Below are 15,095 nucleotides of genomic sequence, written 5' to 3'. Positions count from 1 at the left end.
CCTGTGGCGCCCGGGCTGGTGTTTTGGGGAGCGCCTGGAGATCCCCTTTTCCTGCCGCCCCCGGGAGGAGAGCCCCGCTGTCTGGGCACTGCTGACAACCGCGGAGAGCCGCGACTGTCCGCACGGGGAAGTCAGCGAGCAGCAGCAGCAGCAAGCAACTTTCCCGGCCTCGAGGACCAGGGACTTGTGGCCCCGGGTCCCGGAACGAACTTTTGCAAACCCATCCTGCGCCGTAGGCTGCCGCGGCGACGGTAAAGAAAAGAAGGCAGCGGCGAGAGGAGAGACCTGCGCTCAGCTTCGCTAGCACCAGTTGCTGAACTTGGGCGAGCGTGAGTCGCTGCTGCCGGGCGTCCCCCTCCCCCTCGCAGCGGAGGAGGGGACAGACATCGGAGTTCGGGCGGCCACCACCCGCCGCCACTGTGGGATCGGTGCTGCCCAGAGCCGCCGGAGAGCCGTTGCCCCGGGAGGCGAGTTCATCACCTGGCTCCGAGGTACAGCTGCGCCCAAAGAGCGCTCAGTGAGTGACCGCGACTTTTTAAAGCCGGGCAGCGCGCGCGATAGGACGAGTAAGAGTGCTGGAGGCGTCTTAACCCTGCGCTCCCTGGAGCGAGCTGGGAAAGAGGGCGCTGGGGGGAGATCAGCCAGCGGGGGCGCGCGCTCTTAGAGAAACTTTCTTTGCTAAAGGTTCGGGAGGCGCGGGTGTCCCCTGCTTGCCAGCGGGCTGTTGCGACCCCGCACAGCTCAAACAAACCCCACGTGAAGCGACGGACTGTTCTATGACTGCAAAGATGGAAACGACCTTCTACGATGATGCCCTCAACGCCTCGTTCCTTCAGTCCGAAAGCGGTGCCTACGGCTACAGTAACCCCAAAATCCTGAAACAGAGCATGACCCTGAACCTAGCCGACCCGGTGGGCAGCCTGAAGCCGCACCTCCGCTCCAAGAATTCGGACCTTCTCACTTCTCCCGATGTAGGGCTGCTCAAGCTGGCGTCACCGGAGCTGGAGCGCCTGATCATCCAGTCCAGCAATGGGCACATCACTACCACGCCGACCCCCACCCAGTTTCTGTGCCCCAAGAATGTGACTGACGAGCAGGAGGGCTTCGCCGAGGGCTTCGTGCGCGCTCTGGCCGAGCTGCATAGCCAGAACACACTGCCCAGCGTCACGTCGGCGGCACAGCCGGTCAGCGGGGCGGGCATGGTGGCTCCCGCGGTGGCCTCAGTGGCGGGCGGCAGCGGCAACGGTGGCTTCAGCGCCAGCCTGCATAGCGAGCCGCCGGTCTACGCTAACCTCAGCAACTTCAACCCGGGCGCGCTGAGCAGCGGCGGCGGCGGGGCGCCCTCCTACGGCGCGGCCGGCCTGGGCTTTCCCGCTCAGCCCCAGCAGCAGCAGCCACCGCCGCAGCCGCAGCACCACCTGCCCCAGCAGATCTCGGTGCAGCACCCGCGGCTGCAGGCCCTGAAGGAGGAACCGCAGACCGTGCCCGAGATGCCCGGTGAGACGCCGCCCCTGTCTCCCATCGATATGGAGTCCCAGGAGCGTATCAAGGCGGAGAGGAAGCGAATGAGGAACCGCATTGCCGCCTCGAAGTGCCGGAAAAGGAAGCTGGAGAGGATCGCCAGGCTGGAGGAAAAAGTGAAAACCTTGAAAGCGCAGAACTCGGAGCTGGCGTCCACAGCCAACATGCTCAGGGAACAGGTGGCACAACTAAAACAGAAAGTCATGAACCACGTTAACAGCGGGTGCCAACTCATGCTAACACAGCAGTTGCAAACGTTTTGAGGAGAGACTGTTGGGGCTGAGGGGCAACGGAGAAAAAAAAAAAAACAAGAAACAGACTTGAGAACTTGACAGGTTGCGACAGAGAGAAAAAAAGAAGTGTCCGAGGACTAAAGCCAAGGGTATCCAAGTTGGACTGGGTTGCGTCCTGACGGCGCCCCCAGTGTGCACGAGTGGGAAGGACTTGGCGCGCCTTCCCTTGGCGTGAAGCCAGGGAGCGGGCCCGCCTGCGGGCTGCCCCGCTTTGCGAACGGGCTGTCCCAGTGCGAACAGAACGATAGACTTTTCTTTAACATTGACCAAGAACTGCATGGACCTAACATTCGATCTCATTCAGTATTAAAAGGGGGCGGGGGTTTACAAACTGCAATAGAGACTGTAGATTGCTTCTGTAGTACTCCTTAAGAACACAAAGCGGGGAGGGTTGGGCAGGGGAGGCGGGAGGGAGGTTTGAGAGGGCAAGGAAGGCCGAGCCTACAGATGAACTCTTTGGGGCCTGCCTTCAACTGTGTATGTACATATATACTTTTTTTTTTAATTTGATGAAAGCTGATTACTGTCAATAAACAGCTTCCTGCCTTTGTAAGTTATTTCATGTTTGTTTGTTTGGGTATCCTGCCCAGTGTTGTTTGTAAATAAGAGATTTGGAGCACTCTGAGTTTACCATTTGTAATAAAGTATATAATTTTTTTATGTTTTGTTTCTGAAAATTCCAGAAAGGATATTTAAGAAAATACAATAAAATGTTGAAAAGTATCCCCCAACCTCTTTTCTGCATTATCTATAGATAAAGGTATCTAGGTGGAGTTGAAAGACTTGAGTATCAATGAAAATCACCCATAGCACTTCTTGCTATCAAGCAATAAAAACTGCTCTTTGTTAGACTTTAGGAATAAATACACTTGATCCTATCATCAGGTTGTACTCTTCCCTTCCCAAGCTGTCTGTACAGAATTGCTTACCAAACTGGTTTTGTGGTAGTGTGGTATTTCAGGAGGCTGGAAGAAGAAGTGGGGGTTGGCTGAAGGGGAGCAGCCCACCGGGAAGTCAAACAGTTGGAAAGTTTGGAATTGTATCAAGTGGCATGTGCTGTGACCATTTATAATGTTAGTAGAATTTAACAATAGATGCTTATTCTCAAAACAGGAGCTTGTTGCAAATTTTTACAAAAGATGTATCCATCCAATTTGAAATCTTCACTTTAACAATTCCTAGATGAAAAAAGATGGCCTTTGCTTATGAATATTTATAACAGCATTCTTGTCACAATAAATGTATTCGAATACCAATAATAACAAATCTTGAATTCCTTTCCCTTTTCTACCTTTTTCTTCCCAAGCTATATACTTATACTGAAGCTTTCTTTTCAGTTTCTGGGGTTAACATTGAAATCTGAAGTTACTCGATAATTAAGAAGAAAATAATTTTGAAAGAGTCAAACTAGAAGTTGTGATCTGGATGAAACATTGTCCCAGTGTCTGTCTGCCTAACTCCCTCTCCATCTTCTTTTTCTCCTTTCCCCCTAAAAGGAACATCTATGCCTAAGAAAATTAACAGTATAGCAGTTTATGATTTTGTATCCATATTTATTTCTTAATTTGTTTCTAAAATAAACTGGCTTATATAATTATTATAGTAACAGTTTCAAAAGATGCTAATCCAAATACTATGGAAAATATTCACAAGAGAAAATACAAACAGCAATCTGCTTATACATGTAAACCAAACTTCAGCTCTGGGGAAATGTCGAAAGTAAAATCTGTCTGCAGATATAACTTATATCAACAAGGCAGTACTCAACAAGGGAACAATTTTTACTTGGTTGCTTTTCATCCCAAGAGCCAGTGTGATTATCAAGCAGCAGAAGCAATTTGATATCCAGGAATATTTCACAAACCACTAATTGAGGCAGGGCTGTTTGCTCATTAGCAGTGCTCTAGTACCCAACAGGTCTGGGAGTGCTAATATCCTGCCTGTGGCTGTAAATCTAAACACACAAAGAGTTTCTCCTTAGGAGTACATCTAGGAGTGGAAGAGATTGGACAGCCTGGTTAGGTATCAGATATACTCTGTTGTAATAACACTCTTAAACAAAGGGGTTACTGGGAGCAGAGTGGAGTTTGCCAAACAGTGAATTTGCCGATGTCAGCAACCCGGAAGGTAAGTTGATTTTGACCATATGTAGGAATAGTCAGCAGAGGGACAGTAAAGCACATTGGGGTGGGGCTCTGTGGAAGCTAAACAAGAGTCAACTAGAAAAAATAAGCAGGCTGGGGAATTAATTACCTGCAAAGGTAGACTAAGCCCAGACAACAGTACAGCACAGAAAAGCCACACCACTCCCCAGTTTACTTTAGACTTCAGTGTTTAAAAAATGAAAAGTCAGGCTTATCCCCACACTTGATTTTTTCAACTAATGTTCTCAAAGTACATCCCTGCAAATGTAATCATTCTAAGCAAAAGGGGTAGAGAAATTGAAGAGGAAACTAACAAGTGACATAAAGTTTGAAAGCAGAAAATCAGCTAATTATGTATAGACATACTCAATGATTAACTTCATTATGGACCTTCGATGAGTTATTCTTTGGGTAACACTCAGAGAATAAAGCTAATGTCAAATAAAGTCATTAGTCCTCTTTTAATTTTTTATATATATTTATATAATAAATAATTCATTCATGGATTCTTAACTCACTATGTCCATGGGGATAAAGCATTCATGAAATCAATAGAAATGACTACATAATGGTATGTGGGGAGGCAGAGATCATTAGCTTTTATTTGGACTTCCCAGAGCTCTGTGAACCCCAAAAGATGAATTAGTCTGGAACTAATTGCTACATGCTCTTCTATCAGAAACACATCTTTGTATGAATCTGAATCCCACCCTCATTCACCCTTCCAAGATTCTGCTTGCACCCCTCAGCTTATCCCTCTGCCTGGAATACCTTTTCTTCTGGTTTAAAAAAAAAAAAAAAGACTCCTACCCATTAATCAAGGCTTGCTTGGTATAAATTATACTTTCTCTGTGAAGCCATTCCTGTTAAAATAAATAATTTCCCTCTGAGCATCATAGTATTTTATCAATACTTCTATGACAGCCCTTACACAATGTTACCATTGTGAACATTTATGTCTCCTGGTCAGGACCCTCTCCTGTTTATCAGGGGATCCCCAGACTCTTGAAATGGGCCTAGCACATAGTAAATGTTCATTTTATTAAAATATGCCTTTCTTTTAAGTTGTAGATGGACACAATATCTTTATTTATTTTTATGTGGTGCTGAGGATGGAACCCAGTGCCTCATGCATGCGAGGCATGTGCTCTACCACTGAGCTACAACCTCAACCCTAGATGTTCATTTCTGATGACTGAATGAATGAGTGAACTTAAATCCTCCTTCAATGTATTTCCAGGCTGTAATCTCTCCTAGAGAAATATGCTTCATCTGTTTCCTGGTATACAATCCCAGATGGATCAGACTACCACCCCATGCTGGAAAAGTAAAGCCAATCACCAAGTTTTAAAGCTAGTTCTCGATGAACATTCTTAAAAGAATTAAGCTGTTAACACATCCATACTCCAGCCATACAGAGCATCCCTTCTGTCTTCCACTAATGCAAGTGGGCACCTTTTTATGTAAAATGAGTCTGCCTGATACATTAGATTTGAAGGTAGAGATGGGAGGTGGGAGAGATGTGTGTATCATTAAGCAGGTACAAAAAGCAGTTACAGATGTGACTTTATTAAAACCAACTCATTCTGGTGAGAGACAATGGAGAGGAAACAGAGACTATTCCATTGGCATAAGACACATGCTATAAGAAAGAGGTGCCGGGTGAAGGAAGAAGAATCCATTATTTGGAAAGAGTTTATGGGACAGGTATCATTTGAGTGAATCCAGTGGAATTCACTAGGCAGAAAAGATTGGGGGAAGAACTTGTAGGCAAAGCTTGAGAAAACACAGTGTATTAAGGGACTTGTAAGCTGTTCAAGAGGCTGGGAAGGAAGGTGTGAGAAGAAAAGTGGAGGAGAAGAAGCAGAGGAGTAATTCAGGGCTCCGACTGTGCACTGACATGTATTCTGTGTTAATTTATAGGTGATGGAGGAATGTAGAGAAGTTGAAGCAGAGAAAGGACGTGGACACTCAACTTTGGAAAGATTCATACTGCAATGACAGAATGCAGGGGATATGAAGTAATACCAGAAAGAAGTTTCTGGTTGATCTAGAATGCCTGGTATTTAAGTAGTCCTAGAGTTGGGGGAGATGGGGGAAGAAAATGGCTTTGTCCAAGCTACATCACAGCACATTTCTCATTATACACCTTTCGGACAAGTTAGACCTAAAGAGAGATGTAGGAAAGCTCACTCAACACCTATGCTACTGAAGTTTTTCCTTCCCCTGGGTCCATTTGATATCCTGAAAGAAAGCCATCTTACAAAAATGCTCTCTATCAGGAAACTCAAATAAACAGATACGGAGAAATGGGCCTGCAGTTGCCTAGGCCAGGACTCCCAGGGGAGAGCACTGAGAGGGTCCTCATGGCTGCAAGACCCAAACCTGACTTTGTCTATAGTCACCAGAACTGATTAAGCTCATTGGGACTAATGGACTCAAACTAACTTTGAAGAGGCCAATGTTTTTATTATACTGGAGGAATTGAATAATATAATAACACCTTCATACAACACTCATTCAACTTGTAATATTGAAGGTCCATTTTGTGCCAGATACTAAGAACACAGAGGGGAGCCAAATCAACAGAAGTCTCCTCTCATGACATTTATAACCTAATAAGAAACACTAAATAGGTAAACAAAAATAAATGTGTGTGCACAGATCAACGCAGTGGGGAAAAAAAAAAACTGGCCACACGGAAGGAGAAATAGTGTAAATTGGGGGTAGCCTCTCTGGGAGAAGCATTTGAACTGAGGATTCTTAGATAACTGAAGAGTTCAACAGGTGAAGAGTGGAAGAGTAGGATTAGGAATCCCAGGTGGGGTCCGCCTGGGGTAGAGCCTGGATATGTGGGTTTACTGTAGGAGCTCAATGAAAGTCCAAGCCCTGCAGTGGAATAGGCAGAGGGGAGAGTGAAGAGTTATGTCATTTGTGTTCACCAGTTCATATGCTTGTAGTTTCCAGAACATTTTTCATCCCTTCTATCCCGTATTATTTTCACCACTACTCTGGGTGTTCACTGATAGTAGCTATGTTTCACAGGAGCAAAAGCCAAGGCACCCAGTGAATTTTAAGTATACCATAACTAGTGAGACCATGATTCAGGCATCAGTCATCAAGAGCCAAGTGATTTTTCTAAATTCATATATACCATAACTAATGAGACCATGATTCAGACACCAGTCATCAAGAGCCAAGTGATTTTTCTAAATTGTTGCAGATACGATGATGACCTTTGTTCCCTCACCCAGTATACACCCTAACTTTTATATCCAGGTCCCTAAGGAACTGAATTAGTCATTGGAAGTTTCTTTGATATGCACAGCATCTGAGCAAAGGTAATAAGATAGTCTCCTGGGACATTTTGTCCACGCTACAGAGACATCTAATGAACTCTCTTTGCCCTTCTACAAAATACCGGCTCTTGGGAAGAAATCAAATACTCAGTGCTGAGAAGTCCTGACATTTTCTTACTATATACACTCACTTCTTGAATGTATTCTAGAAAACATTGCCTGAGAGTTGACTCATTATTGCTTTAGAAAATTGTGTTATTAGATCACTGATCAAGATTCTCCCTTCATAGGTTATGGGTACTCACTGACCATCGGAACAGAATTTGGATATTTCTCAAATCTCCTCAGGACAGTCTGTCCATCTGCTCCTACTGATGGTTAATCTCTTCCCGAATGTATCAGTTCATCCTAGATTCATGCTTAAAGGAAGAACATTGCCTGCCTTTACCTCAAATCTTACAAGAAGGTGGATAGTTACCACCTGTTATATAGTCTACAGGTTAGGGTGCTTATAGGGGCCAGTAACAGAAGACACAATTTCAACAAAAAGTCCAGATCTGAAAGAGGTTCAGAGATGGCTGATATAGTAGCTCTACAACATTGTCAGGATTCCAAGTGCTTCCTGTCTTTCCCTTTCCCCATTCTCAGAGAGTCAAGGAAGTTTCTTGTGTGGAGTCAAGATACCTGCAGCAGTCCCCGGCATCACAGGAAAATACAGTAATCACTAGCAATCAGCAATGCAATGCAGAGGTGTTTACTCTCATTTTTTTTTTTTTTTTTGCAAGAGAAATCTTTCCTAGTATCTCCCTTCCTCCGTGCCAGTAGAATTCTCCTCAAGGTCCATTAGTCAGGAGCAGATCATATATCTATACCTAGACTCATCCTAAAGACAGAGTGAGCCCACCATGGTTGGTGGACTTCTGTATCTCCTACCTACTTGAATTTTGGTGAGAGACCTTTTGACTTTCTTCAGCCAATGATATTCAAGCAATAGTGACATGTATCCAGGTGGAAGCCTTAAGAATCAATACATTCCTTTTTTCTGCCTTGGCAACTGTAAAGCATGGAGATGGAGAGTCCATTAGCATGGTTCTCTAAGTAAGAGTGATAAAGATCAGAGTTCTCCTTGGAGCTCCCAGCATACTTACAGTGAACATTTAGCACCAGCAAAAACAAACAAACAAACAAACAAAACAGAATTTGTTGTTTTTAAATACTGAAATTTGAGGCCTTCTTGTTATTGTAGCATCACTTTACCTATTCTAACTCTAGTTGAAACCAACAGTAGGAACAGTATCCTCTAGTAGAAATTAACAATGTCTGCCATAATTATTGTATACTAAAACCTGACATCTTTATAGTATCATATTAGATACCATTTACTAAGTTTCTACTTTGTAGCAAGTATTATGCTAAGGACTCACTAGGTAGATTGCCGGGTGCAACTAAAAGGCTCAGGGTTTACTCCAGTTGAACTGGGCTGACTGGGATGTGAAAAATAACCACACAAGAGACACAAATACCTTTTTTTTCGGGGTTGCTGTGACGGCTCCTCAGACCTTAAGGGTCCACAGGGAGAGAGAGAGAGAGAGAGAGAGAGAGAGAGCAAGCACACCCTGACCCCTTTTATTGAGGAGAAGCCTTTCAAATGAGGCAAGGGGTCAGGTTTCAGGGGGCTGAGTCTATCTTCATGATGTCCACTGTCAGCAGGTTGACTGACACCTGGGTAGGCCACACCCAAGGGCACAGTAAGAGAAGGGGACACACACAAGGCACTCCCATGGAAGATTCTATCCTAAACAGGGGTTATATTACAAAGGAACAGGTGAGGATAGCTCCACCCATGGGGCTGTAGCAAGACAGGAGACACCCAAAAAGGGTGGGGAAAGCTCTACCACATTTCTGTGACTGAGCGCCTCAGCACCCAGCCAGGGAGTGTGACTCAGTCACGTGCAAGGTTGGTTTCCCACAGTAAATGTTAAGGCTGTATTTTATATCTAGGAAAATGAAGGTTCAGACCTCCCTCAAATTCACGAAATATATGTTTGATGGAAGCCTGAGCTGAATCCAAGTCTTTCTCACTCCGAAGGGCTTGCTTTGTCCACAGCTGACCTTGCTCTTGTATAGTGTTGCCAGATAAATTTCTGTCTCAGTCAAACCTCACAACTTCTCTGTCATACAGTTACCATTATCATCCCATTTTGTAAACAAGAAAACTGAGATTCAGAGAAGAACACTAGCCAAATTTCAAAGAGCTAAGAAGACACCAGGGGCTGGGGATGTGGCTCAAGCAGTAGCGCGCTCGCCTGGCATGCGTGCGGCCCGGGTTCGATCCTCAGCACCACATACAAACAAAGATGTTGTCTCTGACGAAAACTAAAAAATAAATATTAAAAAAAAAATTCTCTGTCTCTCCCCCACCCTTTCTCTCTTAAAAAAAAAAAAAAAAAAGACACCAGGACTTCTGCTCTTTCCCTTGTTCCTCACTACTCTTTTAATACACAAAGAATGAAGTATGATGAATCAGTAGAGAGAAGTGGGGCATTGAGTTAGAGCTGCACAGTTTTCAGAGATAAGTGCCCCTGGATTAAATCGCACCTCTGCTGTTTATGGCTGAAGAAGGTGGAGCAGGCCCATAATATTGCTAACTTTCAATTCCTTCCTTTGTAAAAATGAAGCCAACCCTAGCTACACAGGAGGTTATCAGGAGGATCACTTATGTAAAGCACCTGTATGTAGCAGGCAAGCAATAGTTAGCCATTTTTCAGCATAGACTTGTTAATTGAAGAAGTGATCAGAAAAACACACAACCCACAGACATACACACCACCCTCGCAGAAATAAAAACATTTCCCATCAAGATTCAACAAGGTCTCACAGGACCTGCTTCTTGGTCATATAAGGCCTGGCAGGTCCTCTCTGCGGGCTGGAGAGGTTTTGTTTCCCCAGCTGCACTCGCAGGGGAATACTCTCCAGGCACAGCATTGTGAACCTGTTTGGCTTGGCTCAGAGGCTTGTCAGCACATTCAGGAAGTGAAGTCAGAAAGAGGCAAGATTTCAGACAGAGCCAGCTGCACGCAAATGCCCAGGCAATGAAATGCCTTGCCCAAGCAGGGTGCCTATGAGCCTGCATTGCCCTGGGTGCTGTCAAAGAAGCCCCTAAGAATGGCACTGTGCCAAAAAAGAGAGGGTAATCACCAGCACCCAGAAAAGAGCCCTGTTTTGCACAACAAGGGAGTCAGAAGGGCTACACAGAGGTCATTTCAGCCAGCTCCTGACCATGGGCAGGGGACTATTAACCTGGGCACCATGAGCTTGCTGAGTGGAAAGGCTAATGCTTATCTCCTTGGAGTCTTGGAGTCCAAGTGTGGTGCAGGGAGGGGAAAGAATGGGTTAGATTGGGGAGGGAGAGAAATAAAAGAGGATGTGGTATCCTGAGAAAGGAACAGGCTGCCACTCTCCAGCCTTGTTCCCCTGCTATGAAACAGTACAGTAGCTAGGACCTGAACTCTCATCTCAACCCCTGGCTGTGTGTAAGAAGATATTCAGCTTCTCTAAGCCTCCATCTCATTAGCTATGAAATGGAGATAAGAATAATAATAATATCTACTCCCAATGGATTGTTATAAGAATCAAATAAGCTGGTGTGTGAAAGGGCTTAGCCTAATGCTGGAAAATCAGAGAAGGAGGGAAGAGGAACTCTACAAGGTAAAGTCAGAATCTAGGAGAAAGCAGATGCTGGGGGTAGGGATGGGTGTCAAACAGAAAATTCCAACAACCAGAACCATCCATTTTGTAATTAGTATTTTTTTTATTATTATTATCATATCGGTTAGAATTCTGTGATTGCATGTGACAGAAAACTTAGTTTAAGCAAAAGGGAATTTCATTGAAATATATCATGGAAAAGCTCTAGACCTGGCTTGATCTGGGGCTTCCTCAGTGTCATTGGGCTTTGATTTCTCTCCATCACTCAGTTTTCCAGTGGAAAAGTTAGCTCCATCCTCAGTCTCCATGTGGCAGTGTCCAGCAGCACCCTGCTCTCTGGTGGCACCAGTTCCTCACATCCCCCCAGCATGATGTTTCACGGGCCTTACTAGCTCTCCTAGTCATCCTCGAATCAATTGCTGGTGGCTGAGGGGTGGAGGTGGATATTCAACTGGATTTCACATAGGTCAAGTGCCCACCTCTGAAACCAAGGTTATGGAGTCCCTTCAAACCACCTGGCCAGAGAAGTAGGGCAGAGAAACTCTTTAAGGTAAAGTCAGAATCTAAGAGAAAGCAGATGCTGGGGGTAGGGGTGGGTGTCAAAGAGAAACTACCAACTACCAGAACCATTCATTTTGTAATTATTATTTTTGTTATTATCAAGTTTTACAAACCAGGAGAGAGGGGCATACTATTCTAAAACCTGGGCTGTTTAAATAAGTTGGGAGCTCCAGGCATAAAGCATCAAGAACATATAACCTTCTGGTGGAAAATATCCAGGAGGACTGTATTAAATGATATGACATATGTAAAAACATCTGCAATAGAGCTATTGACTATTGCTGACATGTTATGTCTACGTATATAGACATGTGTATGTATATGTGCAGTTTGTATGTATGCATACACGTATAGGTATATATATGTTTCTATATATATATATATACACATATATATTTTTCTTTTTTTTTAAATAAAGTCACCCAGGACACTTATGGCAGAGAGTTGCGGATTCTTCAGACAAGATTCCAAAATGACAAGCAGCTCACCCAACACACCTACTACCTCTCTGTGTTTTCTGCTACTCACTTGCTCATTTCACTGCATCAGTATCAATATCTGCGTAATATTTCCACAATTCAATTATTTAAGTAGTAAAAGAGGAAGGGAGAATGAGATAAATTTATCATGACTGAAATTTGAAAAGGAGACACAAGTGTACAATGAAATCTTCTCCTCCTCCTTCTCCTTCTTCAATGAGATCCTGACATCTGGAAACCAGAACGTGAGAAAGGTCTCTAAAAATTCCTAGTAATAAAAACTTTTAATAAGCATAACAAAGTGAATGATAAACCCAATGTTGCAAGTATAAAGTACCAGAGAAAGTGGACGAGCTACTGTGTGGCTTGAGACACATCTAGGAGAAAACAAGGCAACAGACTCCTAGCCTAATGAGTCTTACAAACTCTCCATTTTAGTATGCTAACATGGAATTGAGTTATCATCATTCTTGCAGAAGATGGTGTTAATTCTCTTCATTTACCCCACTTGCCCCCAAGTTTATTGAATGCCTCCTCTTTGCCAGGTATCCACTAAACACTGGAGGTGAGAAGCTATGGAAGAGATCATACTACTATCAAAAACTGGTGACAGTCTATGTATTAATTGCTGTGTTAGAGGCAAATACAATGTACCTTGGGAACAAGTACCCACCTAAGAGTTCAGCAATGATTTTACTGAGGAGGTGACTTGAAATTGCAACCTAAAAGGAAAGAATAAGAATTTGACAGTAAAGTGGGGTGATGATGTTTTAGTAAAAGGGGACATCAGAGATTAAGGTAAGCAGGATTCAGAGTGCCCACCAGCCAAATCTCAACTACTCATGGACAAAGTAGATGGAGTTTCTGCTCATTTATTGTCAGATAAAGAAAAGACACATTAAACAGATTATTACAATGACTTTATGAAGCCCAGAAGTTTTGTAAAGTGCTGCAAAGGTGTGTCAAGCAGTGTCCCTGCAGATATAGTGGAGGCATTGCCACAGCATTCAGTGGGGTGAGGAGGGTTCACTTAGCCTGGCTATTAGGGAAGGCCTTCCCAAGGAAATGACCTTAAGCAAGACCGGAAGGAATTAGTCAGGCATATGGAGGTGGAAAGAAAGCATTCCTATCTTCAGCAAAGGCATGTGTTAGAAGTAGCAAGACCAGTGTGGTTAGAATGTACAGCTCCCTCAGGGGGAGGAGGCCAGAGGGGCAGAGATTCCCGATGCTGTGCAGTTTAATATTCCTTGTCTGAACACGGCACCCAAATCCTCAAGTCTCCAATAACCTGTGAAGTTAGATGACAATAAGCAAAGAAAAACCCAGGATTCTTCTGAAAGCCACATCCTTTTGAACTTAGGACAGAACCTCCAACTCCTGGCTGTGGGGAACCGATCATGGCATGAGCTGTTCTGGTAGCTCTTGTGGTAAGTGTCTCCTGTATTATCTGCCTATTGCCAGGTGAGGAAACTGAAATGGAGTGATTACAGAAAATGACTAAGACTGCAAGGGATGGGAACAGGCTTTGAAAGTCAAGCTCTTGATCATTACATCAAACCACCAAATGCACTAAAAACGCTGTAAGATTCCAACAACTCACAAATCTCAATTCCCTGAGTGGTAACTTGATACATAGTAGGTTTATAACAAATGCCAACTCCTTTTCCTTGACAGAGAAGGTGAATTGTGGAGGTCCAAAGGCCTTTTTATTTTCTCTTCTATTCATCTCTGGACTTTATGCCCCTATTGTTTTGAATTCCATTTCAGGTAAAAAAAAAAATAAAATAAAATAAAACCACCCTCCACCAAGCCATTTGAATTTAAAACAGATGGATAGAAACCTGGAAAGAGTCAGGATTCCCTCTAATATATCAAATATTGTAGCCAGCACGCATCTGAGCAGCTTTACTGCATTTTGCAAAGAGAACAGGCCATATTTTGAAAACAGATGAGTAAGACTCACTGTTTCAACTTGTTTCAAGGTCTGAAGACTGGGCCTGGTTTTGATCCGACAGGTCTGGGTCTCCAAACATGGGTTATTCCCGTGCAAAGATTCGTAGAAGCAGCACACTCACCAGGCACAAACCTGGAACAGTGTCCCCTTTGAAGACTTCCTCCTGGGTCTTAAGTGGGATTTGGTGCCCATTGTGGAATCACAGTAATGAACTCAAAACCAATGTTTTTTTCATTACATCAGAAAATCAATCAGCCCCTCTGTTTGCTCAGGTGTTCGGCTGTATGCCCCATGCCCTGATCTCTGTACAATAACAAAATAAATATTTTTAGAAGAAAGGGTTAGAGATGAAGGAATGTCACAAGTGGTAGAATGGAAAAAGCAGGACAGATGCGACTAGTCTCTTTAAAGATAATACATTTGCTATATACTCTCTTGGCTACTTGGTCACCTTCATAAAGGGGGAAAAATTTGCAAATGAAGTAGCTGGATTCATCCAATGAATTATTTAATACACAACTCCTCTGCAGGGGGTTCCTTGGACTGGAAACGTCCAGCAGATGGCGGCAGAGAGCAAATGTGATGCTCCCTGCTTCTCAGGGAGTAATGGATTAGAAAAAGCCCAGCCAACAAATTCAACTGGGACATAAGCATGGGTGTTGTCCACCTTCAAGGGGGAACAAACATAAACAAATTTTTCAGAGTGGGGAAACACATGTGTTGGAAATGTCCTTGCTCCACTAGCAAGAAGCCAGGAAGCAAGAGCCAGACACAGCTCCTATTTCAGGAATGAAGAATAAGACTCAGCAGGTAGGGAGACCTTGAAACAAGCACTGAATTTCCAAGAAGCCCATGCTGGGATGGAGCTGCAGAGCACTTGGCTCATGGAACTCTTTGGATAATGAGACCAAAGAGGTTTCAATTGTTGGAATAAACTCATCTGCATTACCAGGGTGTTGCTTGCTTGGTATGCTGGGGGTAATTTGAAGTTCTAGAGTTGGGTGGAACTGAATTAGAATGTTAGATATGTGACTTTGGGAAAGTTTCTTCTCTTCATTGAGCACCATGAAATAGATGTTAGCAGTTATTATGGAGGAAGTGGAGTTGGCTTATGGAAAATGTTCCAACACTCCATC

General features: G+C 44.0%; 1 protein-coding gene across 1 annotated transcript; it reads left to right on the top strand.

The window, feature by feature from the left end:
- Positions 1–407: 407 nt before the first annotated feature.
- On the top strand, positions 408–2,474 carry Jun (Jun proto-oncogene, AP-1 transcription factor subunit). The gene has a single exon (XM_026382422.2). It carries the CDS (start codon positions 777–779, stop codon positions 1,782–1,784), a length of 1,008 nt encoding a protein of 335 aa, XP_026238207.1. The 5' UTR covers positions 408–776; the 3' UTR covers positions 1,785–2,474.
- Positions 2,475–15,095: the final 12,621 nt, after the last annotated feature.

Source organism: Urocitellus parryii, chromosome 11 (genome assembly GCF_045843805.1).
Source record: "Urocitellus parryii isolate mUroPar1 chromosome 11, mUroPar1.hap1, whole genome shotgun sequence".
In the NCBI taxonomy this organism is placed as follows: domain Eukaryota; kingdom Metazoa; phylum Chordata; class Mammalia; order Rodentia; family Sciuridae; genus Urocitellus; species Urocitellus parryii.
Note: the sequence above shows the minus strand (reverse complement) of the source record. Positions and strands in the feature narration are given on the sequence as shown.

Coding starts and splice junctions, on each gene's coding strand:
- Jun (XM_026382422.2), top strand. CDS start 777: ATGACTGCAAAGATGGAAACGACCTTCTACGATGATGCCCTCAACGCC.